The 25,432-nt window shown below is 33.8% G+C and overlaps 1 protein-coding gene across 11 annotated transcripts in view; it reads left to right on the top strand.

Moving 5' to 3' along the window:
• The window catches only part of PDS5B (PDS5 cohesin associated factor B), a 201,093-nt gene extending 176,473 nt beyond the window's left edge, over positions 1-24,620 (top strand). For 5 of the 11 annotated variants that reach the window (XM_064586217.1, XM_064586216.1, XM_064586219.1 and 2 more), the window contains 9 exons: positions 1,359-1,491; positions 4,435-4,554; positions 5,709-5,771; positions 6,366-6,511; positions 9,034-9,139; positions 13,744-14,183; positions 14,274-14,384; positions 17,150-17,288; positions 18,594-24,620. In XM_064586217.1, the coding sequence (XP_064442287.1) occupies positions 1,359-1,491; positions 4,435-4,554; positions 5,709-5,771; positions 6,366-6,511; positions 9,034-9,139; positions 13,744-14,183; positions 14,274-14,384; positions 17,150-17,288; positions 18,594-18,629 (1,294 nt within the window). In that variant the 3' untranslated portion in view covers positions 18,630-24,620. Of the gene's footprint in view, positions 1-1,358; positions 1,492-4,434; positions 4,555-5,708; positions 5,772-6,365; positions 6,512-9,033; positions 9,140-13,743; positions 14,184-14,273; positions 14,389-17,149; positions 17,289-18,593 lie in introns of those variants that run through there. The other 6 variants (XR_010410041.1, XM_064586223.1, XM_064586222.1 and 3 more) reach the window with 6 other exon arrangements.
• Positions 24,621-25,432: the final 812 nt, after the last annotated feature.

Raw genomic sequence — 25,432 nt, 5'->3', positions numbered from 1 at the left:
GAAATTATTATGCCTTTAGCTTCCTGTTAAAATAACTGCTGGTTTCTTAGTTCATAGAAATATTTTATAGTTAAATATTTGAGGTGCCTTAAGAGAATAAAATCAAATTACTTATAACTTTCTCATGGCAAGGGAAAAGCCACAGTTTCTGTTTTTTTAAACACAAGCAATTCTCCCAAAATGAGTTCTGCGTTAGAGTGATTGTAACTAATGAAAACTTTTAACCACCCCACTTTCTCAGAAAACTTTGGTTTTTGAAATACATTTAATGTTCTTCAGAACTTACTAAACATTTGGTTTATTTTTAAATTGCCCCAGTATAGCCATGAGTAATCTCCCCATTCTGTCAGAGAGCTACTCCAGGAGAACTTATCCTATACCTGAGATCCTTAAGGTTATTTTTCCCCTTCTAGAATGATACCTTGCTTCACATTTCTCTCTTCTTCCTTACTTTTCTCCTCTGTGCTAAAACCCTGTCCCATTCTGTCTGTAAAGTGATAAAGCACTTTTGGTTTGTTCTGGAATAGAGTTTTATGTAAATAACTTTAGCTAGTGAAACTTCCTTTTAATTTTTCCCTCTTTAAGCAAAGACAGTATGTGTAGTTGTCAGCCATGACTTTTTCTTCTCTAACTTATTCATGGAGATTCTTTACTACTGAGTGGGGTAGTTCTATTTTCTTGAAAACTTCCAATCAGGATTGCAGTCAGTCTTGAGTATTTGAGGCTTCATTTTTTTTTTTTTTAATTTTTTGTTCTTATGTTAATCCCCATACATTACATCATTAGTTTTAGATGAAGTGTTCCATGATTCATTGTTTGTGCATAACACCCAGTGCTCCATGCAGAATGTGCCCTCCTCAATACCCACCACCAGGCTAACCCATCCTCCCACCCCCCTCCCCTCTAGAACCCTGTTTGTTTTTCAGAGTCCATCGTCTCTCATGGTTCGTCTCCCCCTCCGATTTCCCCCGCTTCATTCTTCCCCTCCCGCTACCTTTGAGGCTTCATTTTATCCAGGGCCCAGTTATTACTTGAGGCAGTCTCTTCCCTCCCAATCATTGCTAGGAGTTAGGATCACTTCATTCGCTCCACCACTTAAGTTCTTTTTTAACCTGCCTCCTTGGGAACATTAGTGAATTTTGGGGAAGGGGTCTTATGAATTCACACCTACATTGTTGATAAGTTATGATATGTATGTGTGACATACCTTTTTTTCTCTGTTGATTGATGGGTAGTTTTCTCTTTTTAATTTTTTCCTTTTGTGGAGTTTATTGTATTTATATTTGGAATTATTGTATCTATATTAAGCAACCAGTTTTTTCCACTTCATTTCTTTTTCTCCCCCCTCCTTTTTTTAGATGTCTTTGGTTCGTTCTAGAAATATTAATGGCTAAAAATGAAAATAACAGTCATGCATTTATCAGAAAGATGGTAGAAAATATTAAACAAACAAAAGATGCCCAAGGACCAGATGATGCAAAAATGAATGAAGTATGTAATTCTTTTTGAATAATTATGATTCCATGTTGATATAAGCATTCTAGTGTGGATATGCTACTTCTGTAGTATGTATAGACATTATCAAGTCTTTTTATTAGTATTTAGTAATTAGTATTTCTATTAGTAGTTTGAATTACCGATGTAGAATTACTAATATGGAAATTAGTGGTAGTGCTGTTACAAGGAAATAATGAACATAATAGTTTGACTTACACTGTTGTACTGAAAACTGCATATAGTCATAACCTTAATGTGCTTTGCAGCTAATTGCATCGTTTTTACAAGTTGAAGGCTTGTGGCAACCCTGCACTGAGCAAGTCTCGTGGCATCATTTTCCAACAGCATTTGCTTATTTCGTGTCTCTGTGTCACATTTCAACAAGTATTTCAAACTTTTTCATTGCTACTGTTTATGTTATGGTAAACTGAGATCAGTGATCTTTGATGTCAACTATTGTAATTGTTTTGGGGTGCCACAAACTGTACCCACCTAAGATGGCAAACTTAATTGACGGATGTTGTGTATGTTCTGACTGCTCTATCCAGCAGCCGTCCCCCCATATTTCTCCCTGTTCTCAGGCTTCCCTGTTCCCTGAGACATAACAATACTGAAATTAGTCAATTAAGAACCCTACAGTGGCCTCTAAGTGTTCCAAGTGAAAGGAAGAGCCACATGTCTCTTACTTTAAATCAAAAGCTAGAAATGATGAAGTTTGGTGAGGAAGGCATGTAGAAACTGAGATAGGCTGAAAGCTAGGTCTCTTTTGCCAAATGGTTAGCCAACTTGTGCACGCAAAGGAAAAGTTTTTGAAGGAAATTAAAAGTGCTACTCCAGTGAAAACCACAAATGATAAGAAAGCAAAACAGCCGTATTGCTGATACAGAGAAAGTTTGGCCTGAATAGGAGATCAAACCAGTGATAACATTCCCTTAAGCCAAAGCCTAATCCAGAGCGAGGCCCTAACTCTCTAATTCTGTGAGGGCTGAGAGAGGTGAGGAAACTGCAGAAGAAAGCAGAAGCTAACAGAGGTTGGTTCATGAGGTTGAAGGAAAGAAGCCAGCTCCACAACAGAAAGCACAAGGTGAAGCAGCAGGTGCTGATAAAGAAGCTGCAGCAAGTTACCCAGAAGACCTAGCTAAGGTAATTAATGAAGGTGATTACTCTAAACAGCGGTTTTTCAATGTAGATAAAACAGCCTTCTTTTGCAAGAAGATGCCATCGAGGACTTTCATAGCTAGAGAGAAGTCAGTACCTGGCTTCAAAGTTCAAAGGACAGGCTGACTCTCTTGTTAGGGGCTAATGCAGGTGGTGACTTGAAGCTGAAGCCAGTGCTCTTGTGCCATTCTGAAAATCCTAGGGCTCTTACGAATTACGCTAAATTTACTCTGTGTGCTCTATAAATAGAACAACAAAGCCTGCATAGCAGCACATCTGTTTACAACATGGTTTACTGAATATTTTAAGCCCATAGTTGAGATCTGCTAAGAAAGAAAGATTCCTTTCAAAATCTTACTTCTTGTTGCTAATGCACTGGTTCATCCAAAAGCTCTGACAGAGATATACAATGACATTAATGCTGTTTTCATGCCTGCTAACACAGCATCCATTCTGTAACCCATGGATCAAGGAATAATTTCGACTTTTAAGTCTTACTATTTAAGAAGTACATTTTATAAGGGTATAGCTGCCATAGATTGTGATTCTTCTGATAAGTTTGGGTAAAGTCGATTGAAAACCTGGAAAGGATTCTCCATTTTACATCCATTAAGAACATTTATGATTCGTGAGAAGGAGTCACATTATCGACATGGAGTGGAGTTTTAAAGAAGTGTATTCCAGCCCTCGTGAATGACTGAGGGGTTCAGGACTTCCTTGGCTGCAGTAACTACAGATGTGGTAGAAATAGCAAGAGAACTTAGCAATGGAGCCTAAAGATGTGACTGAATTGCTGCAATTTCATGATGAAACTTTAATGAATTAGGAGTTGCCTGTGATGGATTAGCAAAGAAAGTGGTTTCCTGAGATGGAAACTACTCCTGGTGAAGATGCTGTGAAGATTGTTGAAATGACAACAAAGGATTTAGTGTATTACAAAAACTTAGTTGATAAAATAGGAGTAAGGTCTGAGAAGATTGACTCTAATTTTGAAAGTTCTTCTGTGGGTAAAATGCTGTCAAACAGCATCACACGCTACAGAGAAATTGTTCATGAAAGGAAGAGTCAGTCAATGCAGCAAACTTCATTATTGTCTCGTTTTAAGAAATGACCACAGTTCAGCAACCACCACTCTGATCATCAGCAGCCATCAACATTGAGGCAAGACTCTCTACCAGCAAAAACGTAGCAAGTCACTGAAAGCTCAGATGATGGTTAGCATTTTCAGCAGTAAATTTTTCTAAAATTATTTATTTACCTATCTATCTATCTATCTATCTATCTATCTATCTATCTATCTATCTATCATCTATCTATCTATCTATCTATCTATCTATCTATCTATCTATCTATCTATCTAGGCTCCATGCCCAGTATGGAGCTTGGTGCGGTGCTTGAACTCATGACCCTGAGATCAAGACCTGAGCTGAGATCAAGAGTCAGATACTCAGCTGACTGAGCCACCCAGGCACCCCTGCAATAAAATATTTTTTAATTACTTGTACTATAATTACACTGTACATTGTTTTTTAGACATAATGCTATTGCACACTCAGTGGACTATAGTATAGTGTAAACATAACTTTTATATGCACTGGGAAGCTAAAAAATTAATTTGACTCACTTAATTACAACATTTGCTTTATTGTGGTGCTTTAAAGCTGAATCCGCAGTATCTCTGAGGTACGCCTGTACTGACTGCATGTTCTAGAATTACTCCTAATTCACAGAGTCGAGGATGCCACCTTAAGTATCTAATTTTTTTTAATACTATTGCAGAAACTGTATACTGTGTGTGATGTTGCCATGAATATCATCATGTCAAAGAGCACCACATACAGTTTGGAATCTCCTAAAGACCCAGTACTACCAGCTCGTTTTTTCACCCAACCTGACAAGGTAGTTATTGTAGATTTTGTTTGTATAGATTGAAATGAAATGTATTCTCAGCCCTAGGTTATGGGAAGATTTCAGGATCAAGAGCGTTCTACTAATGTCATGGAAAAGTCACTATGAGTCTTACTAATGTGGTTCAAGACTAGAATATGGGCCAAACTAGAGGACACAAATAAGGTTCAGAGATTAATTAAGATGATCTAGAGTTTGCATTCAGAGTTTTATGCCAGTGTGTGAGTTCAGGCAGAAATGTGATCAAAGCATGTAGAGCTGTCGTTATTGGCCATTGATCCAAAATGGGAAGGAGAATGCTGATAGAGACACAGTCTGAAGTTATAAGCCTTGATTGAGATTCATAACTGGTATGAAGAAACAAGCAGAGAACTGATACAGGAACAGGTTCAAGACCCAGGGAGCATTACAAAAATGTTCCTAAACCACTTTTACAAAACTCAAGATACAATAGGTGTTTTCCAGAATCGTTCTTAGAGATTCACAATGCACCTAAGCCTATTGACTGAGAGTATGGAAACTACCAGTACTGTTTTTGTTTTTATGTTTGTTTTTAAGTAAAATACTAATGAAAGTTTAACCAGTGTATAGTGATTTACAACAGCCTTGTATGTAGGCTCACCCAGTAGCTAAAAGGGACTGTCTGTTTTTACCTTGTTGTGAATAAGGTAACAGGAGTATATGTGGTCTCTTCTCTGGAGAGTATTGTTATAGAAGCATGGTTTTCTGATGAGCTTACAGAGCTCTAACATGTTAGAGTACAAATATGTTTTGTTAATATTGGAGTTGGTATGAGATTAGTTTAAACTTATTACAGTATTTATTTATTTATTTTTAGGGGAGGGGAGGGACAGAGGGAGAGGGAGAAAGAGAATCTTTAAGCAGGCTCACATGGCACGGCTCGATCTCAAAACCCTGAGATCATGACCTGAACTGAAATCAAGAGTCAGACGCTTAACCACCTGAGCCACCCTTATTACAGTATTTAAAATCAGTGACTGAAATTTTGTGTTAGACTGATTATTTAAATATGTATTTTATTATGTACTGTGAAACAAAAGCTGTTGTATGCTTTGTTGGCTTCGAACCACCTCATGTATAGTGTTTCAGTATTCACTGACTGCAACTTTTTCCCTTGCTTGTAGAATTTCAGTAACACCAAAAATTATCTGCCTCCAGAAATGAAATCGTTTTTCACTCCTGGAAAAGTACGTTTTGAGAGTCATTCTAATTTTTATGTGGTAGTTTATTTTAGTATGATTATTGGCATAACTATGTTATTTTGTATTTCTTTAAAATTGATATATCTTAAGATAAAAAATATAATTATTAGGCATCTTCCATTTGCTAGTTAGAAATAATTATATTTACTGTATAGATGCAAGCTGAGATACATGAACTTATTTTGTAACTTATAATAAAGCCCTGGAGACCTTGATCCTTAAATATCTTATCCTGTAATATCAAGAAAAAAAGTCTTAAAGTTAAAAACATCTTCTTATGTCCTTCCAGAGCAAGAGTCTGATTATCTATTTTTGTTGACTGCACATTTTATTTGTTCTCACTTTCTATGTAAGCCTTTTCCTTCAGATAGCTAAAAAACTTAACTGTTATGCCATCTGTATAGTTTTTCACTTGTACAAGTGATATTCAATTCATAATCCTTATTTTGTTTAAGGATAGGCATGTTTGTGTGTATGATTTGTATGTAAACACTTCGACAGATATTTTTTATGGCTCTTTACATGTAAATTTCTCTTGGCTTTAATCAAATAGAAAGAGATACGCATTTTTCATTTCAGCCTAAAACAACCAATGTACTAGGAGCTGTTAATAAGCCACTTTCATCAGCTGGCAAGCAATCTCAGACAAAGTCATCACGAATGGAAACTGTAAGCAATGCAAGCAGCAGCTCAAATCCAAGCTCTCCTGGAAGAATAAAAGGGAGGTAAGAACCTAATATCATACTTTACATTTAAGGATTCCAGCAAGGCAATGAGATCTAAAATAATGTAACCCAAAACATTTAATGTCAGTGAATGGAAATCAGTGCATAGCTGAACATTCCCATGTAACACTGGTAGCCATTTACAAGTTCTTACTTATTTGCTCTCTTATTTTAGATAGGCACTCCATCTTAGCCTTTCATATTTTAGCTTGTTAGTATAGCCTGTGTTGGTAGACATAAGCTAAATGTCTAGCTGTTGTAAAACTGTTATATTATGGTACATCTGTATAATGGAATACATAATCATTAAAAATGATGAGGTATGAGCTAATATGAATTATTTTGACAATACATTATTGAGTAAAAAGGCAAAGAATAGAACAGTATTATAGTACTTTCAAGTTTTTAGAAAGGATTTGTATTCACATTGGCTTTTATATGCATAGAAAGTTTCTGGAAGACTACACAACATCTTATGGTAATCTAGTGTAGGAGGGAGATCATTTTATATACTCTTTGGTTTGAATTTCTTTTTCCTGTGTACATGTATAAACTTTTTTGTTTAAAAAATTGTTTTAAAATTGTACTTTCAAATCACGCTCTGCAGATTTTTCTTTTTAAGAAAGAAGAAAAGAATTCACATTTTCACTAGTTTTAGCATAGTGCTTTGTACACCGTTTGTTAGCAGCAGAACCTTGCACGGGGCTTAACTGCCACTGTGTATTGATTTTGCTTAGTTTTTAGCAAAGACTGTGCTGTCTTTTGTATTGTTTATAACCAGTCAATAAAGAAAGGAGACATTCTGAAATTTCTTATCAATTTCCTTGTAATGAATAAATTGTCAAGTGATATATAGTAGAAATTGAAAAAAATTACACTTGTAGCTCTTGTTTTAGATTCCTGTATTAATACATATTAGTGGCTGATACCTAAGTGACCGTTCACCTCTATCATTTGGACATTTTCTAATGGATGGCCTCCTACTTAGCATTACCAAAACATTTCCAGCAACTCATTTCCTAAATTCCTGGTTTTTCTTGTCGAATTCGTGGTTATAATCAAAGATCTAATTCACCCAGTCATTTAGGCTAAGAGCCTCAGTATTGTTTTCGACTCTTCCCCCTCTGCTAAGATACTGCTGTGGAGCCTGGTGATCTGATTTGTACTTTTATTAGATTGCCTTGATTGTGGAGAATAGAGGAACTAGAATTGAGGTAGAAAAACCAGTTAGGAGTCAGTCAGCTAATAGTACTTCAGGGAAGGGATAAACTGGGAAGAAGATGGTAAATAGTCAAATTTAGGATTTATTTTGATGGTAGATCCAAATAGTCTTGCTGATGGGTTAGATGTGAATAGTTACAGAAAGGGAATATTTAAGGATGTATCCTAGGGGGGCACCTGGGTCGCTCGGTCAGTTAGGCGTCTGCCTTCCACTCAGGTCATGATCCCAGGGTTCTAGGATTGAGCCCCGCATCGGGCTTCCTGCTTGGCGGAGAGCCTGCTTCTCCCTCTGCCTCTCTGCCTGCTGCTCTGCCTACTTGTGCTCTCTCCTATCTCTCTGTCAAATAAGTAAATAAAATCTTTAAAAAAAAAAGGATGTATCCTCGGTGTTTTGCCTGAGTATTTATATAGGTGGTGGTGCCATTTACTGAGATGTAGAAGCCTTTGAGGAGGAACAGGCTCTGTGTGTGTGTGTGTCTGTGTGTGTGTGTCTGTCTGTCTGTCTGTCTGTCTCTGGGGAGATGTGGAAAAGAGGAGTGTCCAAATGACTGTTTTGGCTGTTTAAAGTTGAGATGCCCATTAGAAATTCAAGTGAGTGGGCAATTGGATATGTGAGTCTAGAGCTCAGGGTAGCTTCTGGGTCAGAGATTGAGATTTAGGATTTAACAATGTTTAAATGGTTTTTAAAGCCAGATTAAGGATGTGATCACCTAGGACAGAAGACAGCCTTTATACCAATAAATGAGAGCATGTGCTATTAATTCATTTAGTAAGTATTAATTGAATGCCTACTTTATGCCTGGCACTGGTATAAGTGCTTAGTATAAATTGCTCAGTACAGTTGACCAAAGATCCATGCTTACATTCTAGCAGGGGAAGATTAGTAGAGAATAAACATAATAACTTTATTGTGTTAGAGGGTGTTAAGAGTACAGAGAAGAAAAAGTGGAATGGGGATATGAGAGAGATAGGGGACAGTGCAGATTGTAGTAATATAGGCCAATTCAACTTGCTAACAAGAAATATTTTAATTTACTTTATGTGCCCAATCCAAAAGAGAATTTAGTTTTTAAAAAGACTTAGGATAAAAACTAAACTTGTGATTTTTAAAGTTTCCCTATTATGTTAAATTAAATGTGATTCATTGCTTGTTGGTTTGTTGCTAAATATGATCGAATAAAATGGATACTTTTTTGAAAAGAATGAAACTTCCTCATAAAGCTATAAAGCTACACTAGGGAACAGAAAAAGCTTTTAAGTTATTTCATTGTAATAATGATTATAAATGTCTATATTAAAAGGCTTGATAGCTCTGAAATGGATCACAGTGAAAATGAAGATTACACAATGTCTTCACCTTTGCCAGGAAAAAAAAGTGACAAGAGAGACGACTCTGATCTTGTAAGGGTGAGATATTTGGTTTGATTTTATAATAATTATAATAATAATGATAAAAATAATTTTACTGTATAAATAATAATTTTTACACTGAAACCAGTTAATATTATTCTCAAATTTGACATTTGATTTTCTTTTAATGGTTTTAATCACCAATTTGGGTTTATAATTACCCTCTACCATGTAATTTAAACATACTGATTCCCTTGTATTTCTTGTCATTCTAATAAGTGATCTTTCTGTAGATCTTTGAAACCAAAATGCCAGTCCCATACTCAGAACTGCTTGGGTTTTTTGTTGTTGTTGTTGTTCTTGTTTTTAAAACACAGTAAGCTTAAACTTAGCGTTGGAGGGGGGAGGTAGAATAAGAGTCCTTAAAGTTTCCTCCATTTTAGATGATTTCTTGAGCCTTTCATTACTAAATAAGCTTCTAGTAAGGAAATGCTACTAGTAGGAAATGCTACAGTCTTCATAAAGGCCGCCTTTAGTTTTTAGATTTCAATAACAATGATAACTTGTATGATAGAAACAATTTATAAATGTCATTTAAAGACAGATTTGTTTTAGTGCAGATATAGAATACAGTTATGTATTCCAACACCATCTGATAGCCTTAATAATTGGACACATTTTGGCTTTCTAGGTTAGCTTTAAACATTTCTTGAATAATCAGTGAGGCTGTCTGAATCAGTTTCTTTATCTCTTAAATGTGGCTCCTTAGCTGGTAAGGTTTATCAGAATAAATGAATTAGCCTAAGTTAATTGGTGTTGCTGCTGTTTTATTATTATAAAGATCAATATTTTTATTAATAATTAAAGTAAAAATTAATGCATTTGAACCTACTCTGTTAGTAGAGGTGGAAGGTTATTAATAAAATACTTTTGCTTTCGCTGAAATATTACTGCCCTTCTTATCTTCCACTGGCCCAACATTACATATCCCAAAAAGTTTAAATGATTTTCAGTTGTTTTGAAGTTTCTCCAGTAATTTGTTTTACCAGGTTTTTCTTCCACTTAAAAAATTATAATTCTAAAATTCTTACTAAATCCTTACTATTTATACTGTAAATTCTGATTTTTATTGGCTGTTTAAAAATTTTGCCCAAGCAGAATTAAAAATTGATCGCTTAGCCAGAAAGGAATCCTGTTATCTGGATTTATAGAAGAGAACCTTGATTGGAAAAGGTATTTATGTCTTCTAGTCCTACTTCTCACTTAATGCAGAAATTCCTTCATTAGCATTTATGAGAGTTGGTTAGCACATGCTTGAAAATGCCTTAGGTGGAGAGCTTATAATTTCTCCTATTTATTAGAAACATCAACTAGGCCACCCATACCCACATACTGTCCTGCTCCCTTATCCCCACATCCTCCCAAAACTGGGAAATGTGGTTGTGATGAACTCTTAATGTTTTGTTATCCTATAAATTCTATATCTAGTTCTACCTTTTAGAGCAACGAAGAACAAAGTCTCTATATTTCATAGAAAAGTTTTGAAATTCTGAGCTTTTGAAATTGATTTGTATGATTATAATGGAGGCCTTTGCCTTCCTTTTGTGTAACATTGCATCCATTTTCGGAAATACTACAAGAACCTTATTAATAAATATCAATTGAAATATCCTCAAAGAGGTTAGCATTATGAGACAGAAGTTCAATTTAAAGACCAGTAGATTATAGTGAAAGAGTACTGTCTTTGCATATGCTACCACTTTGACGTTAAAATTTCACCACACAGGAATTATTTTCCGTATACATTTATATTCAAATATTTAGTTTTACAGATAATATATTTTCCCTGTTTCCTGCTTCAAACCTCAGTTTTATACCCCCTCTGTTCTTAAGACCGTGCAGTGCAAAATGAAAAAGAAACTAGAGAAGGTAGTGCTTCAGCAAACTAGATTATTTATAGTATTCTAAAGAAAGCAGACATAGAATATCCTATTAACCACCAACCTTTTCCAGGGCATAAAGGAATTCAACTACCTTACACATTTTTGGACATCAAAATGAATTGTAACATTTTAAATTGGAGGTGATAATTTTAAATTTAGTTTTAGTTCAGTATTTCCCTTATCTATGCATCTCTGAGTAACAACAATTAATTATTAATTTATGTACAAAACTCTAAATAAACATTAACAAATTAAAACCAGTCACTTACAGGTCTATTTTTCCTGGAATGTAAGGATAATTTAATGCTAAGAAATCTTTTAATATAATATAGCAAATCAGTATACCAAATAAGAATACTAACAGGATAATCTCAGGTCATGTCAGGAAGACATAAATACAATTTAAAATCCATTCTTGATACATATGAACTCTTAATAAACTAATACCAGCAGGATACTTCCTTAACATGCTAAAAGTTTTATCTATTTAAATCGGTAGTTATTCATTCAGTTACTCTTAAGTTATTCTTCATAAAGGCAAAATGCTTGAAGCATTTTTATTGAAAATCGGCAAAACAAGCAACCTGTTGTCATCACTATTATTTAAGATTGTTCTAGAATGTTTGACAAATTCAGGAAGATGTGAAATAGTCAAACATATGACAGTGAAAAAGAAGAGACATTCATTTGTTTTGTACTCTTAGAAAAATAAGAGAAGCAATTGAAAAACTAAGAATTTAGCATGGTAGCCATATAAATAGATGTATGTATGTGCATAACTAACTTTATTCTGTTAATTTTTCTTTATATCAAGTATACACTTGGGTGAAAGGAGATTTGCTTCACCATAATAACCACTACAACAACAAAAATATGTAGGTAGGTAGACAGACAGACAGACACATCCATCAATCTAAAACTTCCTTAAAAAAGAAGTCGGGGGAAACTATGTGGAGATGTCCAAATTGAGAGACATACAAGACTTGAAGAGAAAGAAGGCATACCATGTTCTGTAATGGGAAAAATAAATAAGAAAATTCTTTTTCTTATTCATTCTTTCTAAATGAATATATATGTAATTATAAAATTCCAGTGTGATTTTAAGTCCACGTAGAAGAATAAATGAATATAAAAAAGAGGAGTAATAATAAGATCAGCCCAGCCAGACACAAATGTATTTATTTATAATTAGTAAAAATATTATGCTGCTATTACAATAGCTCAGAAACATTATTAATTTTTAAAACATAATACAAAATAAAGGAAGCATTATAAGTCAGTGGTTTTTTTAAATGTTTGGAATACTCTTTGGGGGGTGGATAGGAAAAACAGTTTAAAACTTCATCTCAAATCCTATTAAGATACAATAATGTCTTAGCCTGCTCAGGCTGCCATAACAAAATACCATAGACTGGGTGGCTTAAACAACAGAAATTAATTTTCTCACCATTTTGAAGGTTGGGAATTCCAAGATCAAAGTGCTGGCCAATTTGCTTCCTGGTGAGAGCTCTCTTCCTGGTTTGCAGATGGCCACCTTCTCACTGTGTCCTCATATGGTGGAGAGAGACAGAGAGATCTCTCTGGTGTCTCTTCCCATAAGGGACTAATTCTGTAATGAGGGCCCCACCCATCCTCATGACCTCATCTTAACTGAAGTATCTCCCCAAAGACCTTTTCTTCAAATACCATAACATTAGGGGTTATAGCTCAACATGTGAATTTTGTGTGGGCACAATTCAGTCCATAACAAATAGAACTAAAATTTAAATATACACAAGAATGTAGATTAAAATACTAAGACTCCAGTATGCAAATGGGCAAAGAACATAATACCAGTGGCATAATTAGGGAGTTTGTAGACAGGAAACAAAATGACTATTAAACTAATCAGATAATTTTTGTTCTTTTCTACCACTGATTTTTAAGAATGTAAATTGGCATAAACTTTTTGGAAATAAAATTTACATTTATTTATGGGTTTTATACATGTATGTGTATGGAGAAGCTATAAGGGTTCATACTGTTCTTGATTTCTTTGGAGAATTTCCTCAGTTTGCATCTTCTGCTCAGTGCCTAAATTCTCTGAATGTAGACTAGGCTTTTATTTTAAATTTGAGTACCAATTAAATAATTTAAATTGTTTTTTTGTTTTTAATTAGTTGTACATGAAAAGAAGCAGTATCTTTGATTCAGAAGTGTTTTCAAAATTTTTAATAAGTGATGAATATGTTTAACTTTTGTAACTTGCAACCTCTGTTTATAAAATAAAAGTTTTTTATGGTGTCTAAGCATGATATATAGCATAGTTGATATTTTATGTCTTAAATACTGTGTAGTAAAATTAGAATTACTTAAATTGACTATCAAAGCAGATCCATTGTACTTTAGTATAGTTATCCATTGTTCATGCAAGGAATTTAGAAATTTTTTAAATGAAATAAATAGCTCTTCATTAAAATGTATAATTTAATAAAATACTGATCTTGAAAGGTTTCCATTTGAGGCTCTCTAGCTTAAGTAAAAATAAAAATTTATCCTCTTACCCTGGATAATTTTTTTAGTTAAAATACAAGTAGTTAACGGTTCTGATGTGTTTAAGAACTCTACATTTTATTTAAGCACATTTTCATGACAAAGTGGATAGCATGTTTTTTGTTTTATTTTTCAAAATATGCACACTTACAATTTTATGTTTGAAATTGTGGTTTTTATTCCTAGTCTGAATTGGACAAACCTAGAAGCCGGAAAAAAACACCTGTCACAGATTCAGAAGAAAAATTAGGTATGGATGACCTCACTAAGTTGGTACAGGAACAGAAACCTAAAGGTAGTCAGCGTGGACGGAAGAGAGGCCATACGGCTTCAGAATCAGATGAACAGCAGTGGCCTGAAGAAAAGAGGCTCAAAGAAGATATATTAGAAAATGAGGATGAACAGAATAGTCCACCAAAGAAAGGTAAAAGAGGCCGACCACCTAAACCTCTTGGTGGAGGTACACCAAAAGAAGAGCCAACAATGAAAACTTCTAAAAAAGGAACCAAAAAAAAATCTGGACCTTCAGCACCAGAAGAAGAGGAAGAAGAAGAAAGACAAAGTGGAAATACAGAACAGAAGTCAAAGAGCAAACAACACCGAACATCAAGGAGAGCACAACAGAGGTAAGTACGTGCAACTCTAAACTGCATATGTTTCGTAACTATGTTATAAATCATAATTTGATGCTATGCACATTTGGGTCTTCTCCAAAGCAGAGCAGAATCTCCTGAAACTAGTGCAGTTGAATCCACACAATCCACACCACAGAAAGGACGAGGAAGACCATCAAAAACGCCATCACCATCACAACCAAAAAAAAATGTGTAAGTTGTAAATAATATTAAATTTCAAACCAGTTTCAAATTATTTTGCAAAAGTTCATAAATTTTTAAATATACATAGGGCTATATTTAAAATCTCATATATTTACTCCCATTACACTAGGTAAGATAAAATTTTTATAAACTTACCTAAGTGATTGATATCCCAATTAACTCTCTGATAATATTTGTACATTTTTTACAGGTTTTAGGCAAATATTTTTAAATGAATAACATATAGTTTATCATTTCCAATACAGACTTTATAGTACCTAAAGAGATGAGAAGGTATTTTTAAATAATCACATCGTACTGACCAGGTTGCCTTGTCATTCCACACTACAGTTTTTCTTAATGTCTTTCCTCAGCAACTTAAAAAAAAATAGTTTTTACATTTTTGCTTTTATTCTTTGAATTGTGTAGGAAAGTAACAGCCATTATTTTTCTTTAAATTATATCCACTGAAATTATCACATGTAGATCTGAAGTTTTTGATGTTTTGAATTTTTCTTTTCTAATCAAATTAACACATCCATACCTACATATAAATAGTTTTAGAAGTTCACACAAACATATGTTTATAAGAAGTTACAATAACAAATCTGTACCTAAGATTATTAAAGTAGCAGGAACATCCGTACTGTAATTTGTATATTTTGCCCTTTTTTCTCAAGTTATTTAAGTGGAACTAAAATAGCATGTCTTCCATTAGTCAGAAATTCTGCAGTTTTCCTGAGAGTAATCCCATTACATAATTACATCAGTGCGTTGGCTTTTCAGACTTGCCAGCGTGCCTTGGCTAAATACTTACCTTAGAAGTATTTCCTATTCCTGTGTATTCCACAGGAAGAGGAAAAGTTGCCTGGGTGTCTAGCTACTTCATGCCCTCTTCCATTTAATTTTTTTCCTTGGGTAAAAAAGTAAAGGTAAGTATATTTTTGTGATAACTTTGTAAATGTGTTTGGATTCAATTATGGAAAATAACTGTTTTTTAAACAAATTCTTAAGGAATATTAAATTTCCAGAATTAATTTTATAATGAGGAAATAGCAGAAATATCATTCAGGCTCATAACTGTAATTTGTTTATATTTGGGCATCAAAAAATTAAGGACTTAAATGATTATCATGTCATTTCCTCATATGAATGTTCTAAACCAAACAAGTATTTCTTTTAAAAATCAGTGCAAAAAAACCTCTATATTCTGTCTTAACAGTGTATCTTCCCTTCATGGGGAACCTCTTTTTTTTAGAACTAGTAGAATAACATATGTTATGATCTGCCTGTTTTTCTTGTTCTGACCTCAGTGGAATTGAGAAAAACTGAATCAAGTAAAAAAAATTACTTGGTTTGAGTGTGGATTAAACAATACTTTGGATTACCTAAGAGAAGTGATAAGCTGTATTCTTAATTTTAAAAAAAAGTTACCATACAGAGAATAAGGTGATGGTTGCCAGAGGGTAGTGGGGGTGGGAGTATGAGCAAAATGGGTGAAGGGGAGTGGGAGATAACGAGCTTCCAGTTTGGGAATGCGTAAGCACGGTGTAGGGAATATGGTCAGTGATATTGTAGTAGCATTGCATGGTGATAGATGGTAGCTACACTTGGGGTGAGCATAGCATAATGTATAAATAAGTTGAATCACTACACCTGAAACTAAGGTAACGTGTGTCAACTGCACTCAAATAAAAAAAAAGTTTTTAATGAAAGAATATATATGCAGATAGAAAAATATCGAGAGGGATACATTTGATTAAATGGTGGTATCTATTACATATATTTCATTGCCTCCTGTGTTTCAGAGAGTATGAGGTACTGGGGGATATGGTGGCACAGAATAGACATGATTCTTGTCCTTATGGGATTTACCATCTAAATGGGCATGTATTGCATAATCACACTTAAATATGGAATTCTAAATTGTGATATATGCCCTGATGAAAATTTAGGGTACTGTAAGAGAAAGTAATGGAAGGGCTAGGGAATTGGAAAGTGACAGTTGATTTCTTGAGAATAGTAGGAGTTAGGCTGATGGAAAACAGGAAGAACACAATTGGAGGGAATATTGGATTTGAAGGTTCCAAAGTAGGAAAAATCTTGGCCAATTCAGAGAGTTGAAGGAAGGCAAGAATTTGCCAGTGTAGTTGTGAGGAATTGGGGAGTAGAAAGAGAGGAGAAGGGACAGGTACCCCAGGACTGTCTGCAGGGCCTTATATACTATATTAAGGAGGATTATAGAATTTCTCTCAGTGTAGCAGGGAGTTACCGAGGGGGAATGAGTGACATCAGCTGTTTTTACATTTTAGAGAAGAGGTAAAGAGATGAGAATGGTTTGGAAATGTAGAAGCAATAGAGGTGGAGAGAAGTGAATAGGATTTGAGATTTCTTTGTAAGAATTATGGGGCCAGATGAAGAGTGGTACAGTAGTAAGAAGGACTCCAAATTTTCTGTTTTGAGAAGCTCAGGAGATACAGATGCCATTTACTGAGTTGGGAAAGATAAAAGGAAGAGCAGACTTTGGTTTATGTTTTAAAATCCTTTATGGTATTGGTCTCAGTCACACATGATTTTGTTACTTGGTCAGTGTTTGTAGGTGAGATTCTAGGATTAAACATTGGTTTAGGGTTTAGAATAAGAAAAATATTTCTTGTTTTGTAAGGTAATGAAGGATAAAAATGATAGTAAATGAGAATTTATGAAATATTTAAAGTATTTCTACTACTTAAAGATCAGAATGTTCATTTTATTTTATATCTGTTTTACTCTAGCCGTGTAGGACGCTCCAAACAAGCAGCTACTAAAGAAAATGATTCAAGTGAAGAAGTTGATGTGTTTCAGGGTAGCTCTCCTGTCAATGATGATATTCCACAGGAAGAAACAGAGGAAGAGGAAGTTTCTACAGTAAATGTATGTGTTTATTAAAGTACCATGTGTGATAGTATAGAATATAGAATAGAGTTGGTAAATGTTTGGTAAGATACATATAGCACTTGCTCTTACTTATAAGTCTAAGTATTTATTTGCTTTTCTTCATTAGTTTGTAGAGTTGTTTCATCTACCAGCTTGAATAATTAGAGAGCATCCTTTATGGAATACTGAGACTCTAAGTGAGAATAATAGCTGTAGCCTCGTGAAAGTGTAAATATCAAGTTGAAAGCTGAATGTAGAGAAGAACAAGTAGCTGTCTGATATTGACACTTCAGGCATTTAAGTTGTACCTTGATTTTAGAGCACTGTTATATGTTAAATAGACTGTGGTTTATGTTTCTTAACTTTTTTCTTTGAGTTTCACAGTAGAAACTAGAAGTTAACCATATAGGATAAAATCACGTCTTTAAAATTTATAAAATTGGTAATAGACCTTTCTTTTACAAAAGTAGGAATGTGATTCTTCCTGAGATAATTTTTTTTTAAGAATGGCTTTGTCAGTTAACACATCTTGAGTGGTTCTCGTTGGAAGAAATACAGTTAACACATTTAAGTAAGGTGTATTCTCTAGATGATACACTAATGCTGAGTCTTTGAATCAGTACTGCCAGCCATCTTTGTTTGAGAAGCCTGTGTTCTGAGATGTAGTCCCAGAGTTGACCCCCACCCCTCTGTGCTATTTAACATAATCAGCACTTATGATTGGACCAGGGTTGTGAAGGGGGGTTAAGACCACAGAAAAATATCTGAATTGTGTGGTCTCAAACTTGTTGGGCTTGTTTCTTAAAGTATTTGTTTATTGTTTTCAATATAAAAATAAGGCTAAAGAGTTCATTGTGATTAGTGTCTTCATCAAAACAAAACAAAAACAAAAACACCATAAATTTAATTAAAATCCTGTTCTGTTTATATTCCTCTTTATACTGGTCTTTTTTAAAGTAAAGTGTTATGCTTTCATTAGTACTTGCCAGTAAATTGTAATATGTCTGAATTTCAGATTATTTCTATGTATTTAATGATTGTTATGATCCACATTCAATAACTTTTCTCAGAAAGACGGCTGTAAGCCTAAGTTCATAAGGATCAAATGTTTTCTTTTACCACAGAAACATGAGTGAAAAAATATTTGCAATTGTTTTTCTTGCTCTTGACATTGATTTCTGTTCATTTCTCTTTAAAATTATTAAATAGAAAAGTAAAATAGTTTTTTCTTTCTCTATTGTGGGAAAAGCTGTCTGCTGTGTCTAGTATTTTAATTAAGCATCTGGTAATTTTTCTTTTAAGGTACGGCGGCGAAGTTCTAAAAGAGAAAGGCGATGAACAAATGTAATTAATAACTTTCTATGTGAAAGCTTTGAGAAGAAACATTTTTTTTTGTCAAGCTTGAGGCTAAGTAAAGCCTTTGATGCACAAAGCGGGACTGCCAGAGAGTGGACAGTTGGAACTTCCTTTGATGACCTCATGTGTTTTGCGGTCACAGCGCTTTAGCCATACGCGTGGTGATAACATTGACTATGGAGTCTTGTGGAAGTGTGATGTCCGATGGCTATGTAGACATAAACTAAAGAAGAAACTTGTAAATATATTTTTTCTCTTTTTTTCTTTCTTTTTTTCTCTTTCTTTTCTTTCTCTTTCTTTCTTTCTTTCTTTCTTTTTCTTCTTTCTTTTTCTTTCTTTCTTTAATGTTTCTGACTTCTAAAGTGCTTGTATAGCTTTTATCTGCGGCTTTAAACTGACAGTACCCAACTGTTTATTGGATCTATTGATTTGGAAAGAGTTTGTTAGGATAGATCTTAAGCAGTAATCTGTCAGTGTTAGTATTTGTATTCTCTGCAATTTTACTGTGAAAAATTTTTTTCAACAAATGGTGTCATTTTCTTGATGTCATTGTTTGTTGGAGAGTTAAATGGTCTCTTTCCCTTGTGTATCTTACCTAGTGTTTACTCCTAGGCACCCTTAATCTTCAGAGGTGCTATATTGTCTGCCATTACACCTGAATGGTGCCTCCGATGGGAGGACACCACGCAAATTGTGAAATAATCCTGAAGTTTGATTATTTTACACCTCAGTATTGGTCTCAGAATTTTCTGGCCTTTCATGGCAATGAAAATTTTAAGAAAAGAGAGATTTAAAATATTTTAATTTTAAAGAGTGTGTTATAAAATAATGTACTGAATTCTTTATCCCATTTTATCATCATCCCTTTTCAGTTTTTATTAATCTACTGTATCAATAAAATTCTGTAATTTGAATTAGTTTTTAATAGTCTAGAATGTTATTGTGTATAGATATTTCCTCTTGAACATTATGTTCAGAAGATGCAAATTATTACACTATAATATAAAATCTGATATATACACATAGAAAAGTTCCAGTTCTCCATAACAGTGTAAAGTTAATCAGAAAGAAAAAATTTTATTGATGCAGTGTGTCTTTATAAAGCTGTTCTTGAAAGCAAGTGTTTTGTATTTTATAGTGAGTTGCATGTTTATGAAAAAGTGCTGAAAATGGGATGTGCTCTTTTCTGTAAATTCATATTTAGCCATAGTATATGATAGATTGCCCCATAACATAGTTTTTCATCAAGAGTTTATTATTGTACTTTATTTTGGAGCCAAAAACTTGTTCTTGGGGGGGGGGAAGGACAGGGTGGGAGTGATATATCCAACTATCTGAGCTACTGTAGGTATCACAATCTTATAAATTTTGAATGAAATTCCACTTCATCTAGATTAGGAGAAGTGGAAATTTATTTGGATTTAGAGCAGTTCTTTTTTTTTTTTTCATCGTAATCTGCAAAATATAGAAACAAATTACTTAAGTCAGTATCCTTTATACAGTTTTGTAAACTGTATTTTGAACCAAAACATAAAAGTTACTACTTAATGCTTGCCTAAATTCACTGTAGTATTTCAGGTGCTGTTCTTTTGTTTTTTCCACAGTTAACATCGGAAAAGAAAATCATATCCTAACTTATTAAATTTATCACATTGAATAATGGAGCATTTTCATATAATACACCATTATGTTTAAGGTATATTTCCAAGATTGGTTATAATAGATGGGGGATATAATAAAGAAACTATTTTGGAAAATGACATTTTACTATTTTCCAATGTATATCACAATTGATGTGATTATTTTTCTTTTAAAGATTTCTTCATGTTTATGAAACGGCCTTTAATTTAAAAAAAATGTTTTGAATTATGTCTTAATCTCTCAATATTTAACTGTTCTTCATTCTTCATCAAGTAAGATACTGACACCAGTGATTATGGGAGGCTGCTGTATACAGGGCAGCTAATGTTGGACCAAGATGCATTGGTTTTTAACCGTTTAATGAGCTCAGTTCTCCCAAACACGCTATTTGTATCTCAGCAGTACAAAGGCATGTTTTTAAATCTATAAAATAAAGAATAAGGGATAGCTTTGTATTTTTGTCATTGACTAAATTGCACCGGAAATGTTTATGGAAGTATATCTTTAAGACCATTTTATAAAACATAATGAAAACATGATTGTGGAGGATTTTTATTTGCATGATCATAGTTAACCAAATTTCATTGCACATTAATTCTGTACATCAGTTCACAAAAAATGTGCGTTGTAGATTTTGTTTAATGCCAATAAGTCTGTGATTTTACAACTTGTCTGTTCACTTTTTGGGAGGATTATGATGTAAATTTTCCATTTTTCTGTAGAAAAATAGGTGCAATAATGATCAAAGTTTTGATGTCCTGAGTCTTCATCTTAGGGGATTATTTTATTATGTTTAAACTTAACATTTCATATGCTAACATTTGGAGAGCCACATACTATAACTAAAGTAAAATTAAGTATGTTATACAACAGTAATTGCTAACAGTGGTTAGCAAAGTCTTCAGTGATAATGTTCATTTTGAAAAATATGTACTGTATAAAATTAAGGAAATATTCAACTCACTGTAACAAGTTCCATTATGAAAATCTTATGAGTCTTCAGTGAGGTTATCTTGCTGCACTCTGTAGCAAGTTCATTTAATCTACATTATAATAAGATTTCTTGCTGCAGTGCAACAGGAAGCTTTTTTTCAGTGATCTCCACTGTATATGTAAATTACAAATGTGGCTGTAGAACTTGTTCCAGGTATTAAAGGTTACATTACTTTCTGTATCTTCTTACAACTTGTAAGTTTGATTTTTCAGATTTCCTTTTGCCCACTTGAAGATTGTCAGGAATTTAAGAATTTGTTTAACTTAGGTGTATCTCCCCTACCACATAGTATTATGTCACCATAATGAACAATTGGTATTTAGATAGATAACCAATTTCAGACACATTTTTGGATTTTCTGTGAAGCTGAATAAACATGAAAGCTAATATGTAATTGTATTATTTTATTTATGTGTATTAATATATATATTTAAATATGTTTACTAAATGAAGAAAGGCACATTTTGATGATTTTTGATTTTGGAGCCTTTGTTGCATGAAAAGGAAATGTATTTCCTAGTAACATTTTTTCAAGCTTTTTGTTTAAACTTCTTATGTAAAATTTTGACTAACAGAGATTGCTAAGTACTATTTAAGTTAAAGGATTGCATAACTGGAGAAAATAAATGTATCCTATAAACTTTAAAAGTAAGCACTGAATATAAGTTGCTAGTGGCACTTTTATTCATTTGTTCAGCAAATATTTATTGAGTGCTTACTATGTGTTAGGCTAGTTACAGAGAATAAAGTGTGATCTAGATAGAGTAAGTCCCTGCCCTTGCAGAGCTTACGTTCTCCACAAGCGGGTGGGGATATAAGGAAACAATAATTAAATATATAATATAAATGTCAGATTGTGAGAAGTGTGGTGAAAAGAAAAGGAAAAGCAAGATAGACAGTAGAAATGATTAGAGGAGAAACTATTTTGTATACTTTGGAGCTATGTTACTTAGCACATAAACTATCGGGTTATTATGCCTTTACGATGAAGTTACACTTTTATAATTATAAAATGTCACTTGATATCTGTACAAATACTTTATGCCTACTTTGTCTGATATTAATATAGCCGTACCAGTTTTGTTTTGTTTGCATGACAAACCTTTTTCTGTCCTTTTATTTTCAACCTATTTATATATATCCTTATGTTTAAAATGTACATTATGTTAACATTTTATACTTCCATCTTGTTCTTTTATCTAGTCTTAGAATCTTTGTTCTTTAGTGTTTAGACTGTTTACTTTTGGTATAATTACTGATGTAGTAGGTTTTAAACCTTGCTATCTTTTTTGCCAGTCTTTTCTTTATTCCTTTATTTGCTCCTTTTCCTAACTTATTTTGACTCAGTCAGGTACTCAGACCTTTGAGCAGTGTGGGGATTAAGGGTGCCAACCCCACACAGTTGAAAATCCACATAGAACTTTTGAGTTCCCAAAAACTAACTACTGATAGCCTACTGTTGACTGAGAGCCTTACCAAAAACATAGTTGATTAACCCATATTTTGTATGTTGTACGTATTAGATACTGTATTCTTAAAAAGTAAACTAGAGAAAAGAAATTATTAAGAAAATCATAGAGAAGAGTAAATACTTTTACACCACTCTACTATATCAAAAAAGAATCCAGCTCAAACTCCTGCTGTTCAAGGGTCATCTGTACTTACTATTATTCTATCTCTGCTATTTGCTTTTTAGTTATGCTTGGTTGTATTATTTTTCTGTGGTTACCTTACAGATTATAGTATCTGTGTTTGGCTTATTATAGTCTGTGTTATATTAATGCTTTTACTACCTTCTGAACAGTTCAAGAACTTTAAAACGGTTCAACTCCATTTGTTGCCTCCCCACTCTTTGTGCTATAGTTTTCATATATTTTGTGGTTATAAATCCCACAATATCATTACTTTAAATAGTGTTCTTTCTTATTTACATATACATTTTCTCTTCTCTTTGCTATTTTTTTCTTTTCTTTTGATAGTTTTGTGCTGTCATCTTAATTCCTTTTCTGTCAGCCCGAGGAACTTCTTTTAGTATTGCTTATAGTGCCAGTCAACTCAGCATTTGTTTGAAAGGTCTTTATCACACCTTCATTTTTAAAGAGTATTTTCTTTGGATACAGAATTCTGGATTGGCAGTTTTATTTATTTGGCAGTTTGAAACTTTGCATTCTATTTTCTTCTAGTTTTCATATTTTCTGTTGCAAAACAGCTGAAAAACTTTGCTCCTTGTAGGTCCTGTGTCTTTTTCCTGGCTTTTAGGATTTCCTCTTTATCTTTGTTTTCAGCAGTTTGCTGTGTTGGGCCTGCTTATGGTTTTCATTTTATCTTGCTTGGGGTTAACTGAGCTCTGGAATCTGCAAGTTGATATATTCTATCAGTTTTAAAAAAAATTCTTGGTCATTATCCCTTCACATATTACTTGTACTCTATTATCGCTTCTTTCTTTCTGACATTCCAGTTATAAATATGTTGTACTGTTTGTGTCCCATGTGCTCTTTATTTTCTTCCCTTTCTTTCTACTCTTGTTTTCTCTCTGTGCTTCAGTTTGGATATTTCCAGTTGATGCATCTTCAGATTTGCCAATCTTGTGTTCTACCTTGTGCAGTCTTCCATTTAGCCCATCCAATTAGTTAATTTCGAATAGTGAATTTTTTAGTTTTAGAGTGTCCAGTTAATTATATTTTATAGATTTCATTTCTCTATTGAAAGTCTCTTTACTCGTTTCCTTTTTTTTTTCTTCTTAACAGTGCTGGCAGAGATTTGAATTCTATAACTAACTCCAACATCTGAATCATCTGTGGGTCATAATCTATTACCTGATTTTTCTTTCTTGATTATTAGTCACATTTTTCCTGATCATATTTCTTTCTCCCTGTATCTAGGGCTTGCAATTTTTTTCTTTTATGCAGGACAGTGTGTATAAAAGAACTGAAGGGTTGAAGTTGATGTGATTTCTCCTCCCCCCAGAAGATTTATCTCCTTTTCTGTTACTCATTGTAGGGATTGATTACCTCAATCCATGGAGTTGGTCTTGGGGTACAGCTTTAGGTTGACTCAGTCCACTTGTTTCAAAAGTCTTGAGGGTAAGACTTGTATTATGTACAACAGGCCTTTTCCTTTAGCATACCAAGACTATAGAAGATTTCATTCTACCTTTCCAGGCCAACCTCTCAGCAGGAAGGCTATTTTATATAGGATAGTCAAAGAAGATTCTTTGAAAGGGTAACATCTGAGCATGGACTTCTATTATATGAGGGATCAAGCACTATGAACACCTGGGGAAAAAGTATTACAGGCTGAAGGAAGAGTAAGTGCAAAAGTCCTTAGGGAAGAATGAACTTTGAGTGTATCAGTAATTTCAAGAAGGCCAATGCTTTTGAAGTGAAAGTGACCACTGGATAAAGGGGTAGGAGGGAAAGTCAGGAGATTGCAAAGAGCCAGATCATAATTGTATGTCTGTCAGGAGTTGTGTTTAGAATTTGATGGAAATCCATTGTAGGACTTTGAGTAGGAGGTGGCAAGAACTGGGCTTTTTGTTGCTGTTGTTGTTAATTTGAAGAAATACAGTTGAGGGGCACCTGGGTGGTTCAGGTCATGATCCCAGGGTTTTGGGATCAAACCCCACATCAGGCTTCCTGCTCCTCGGGGAGCCTGCTCCTCCCTCTCCCCTGCTTGTGCTCTCTCGTGCTCTCTTAAATAAGTAAGTAAAATCTTAAAAAAAAAAAAAAATTAAAAAATACCATTGACCCATGAACAAGGTGAGGTTAGGGGCGCTGAAACCCCTCCTTGCCCCCCCGAAGTTGAAAACTTGCATATGACTTTTTAGTCCCCCCAAATTTAACTACTGATAGCCTATTGTTGACTGAAAGCCTCACTGATAATAGTCAATTAACACATATTTTGCATGTTATTATGTATTATATACTGTATTCTTACAATAAAGTAGAAAAAAATGTTATTAAAATCATAAGAGAAAATACATTTATAGTACTGAGTGTAGAGGGAAAAAAAATCCATGTATAAAGTGGACCTACACAGTTGAAACCTGTGTCATTCAAGGGTCAGCTGTTCTTGCACAATACTGTGTCCACAATACTGAATACGTAACCTTTCCTTCTCATATCTGGTCATCTTTGTATATCTGAAAATA

This window comes from Mirounga angustirostris, unplaced genomic scaffold (assembly GCF_029215605.1).
Source record: "Mirounga angustirostris isolate CCGP_5_RB_7025 unplaced genomic scaffold, mMirAng1.0.hap1 SCAF_3, whole genome shotgun sequence".
In the NCBI taxonomy this organism is placed as follows: Eukaryota; Metazoa; Chordata; class Mammalia; order Carnivora; family Phocidae; genus Mirounga; species Mirounga angustirostris.
Note: the sequence above shows the minus strand (reverse complement) of the source record. Positions and strands in the feature narration are given on the sequence as shown.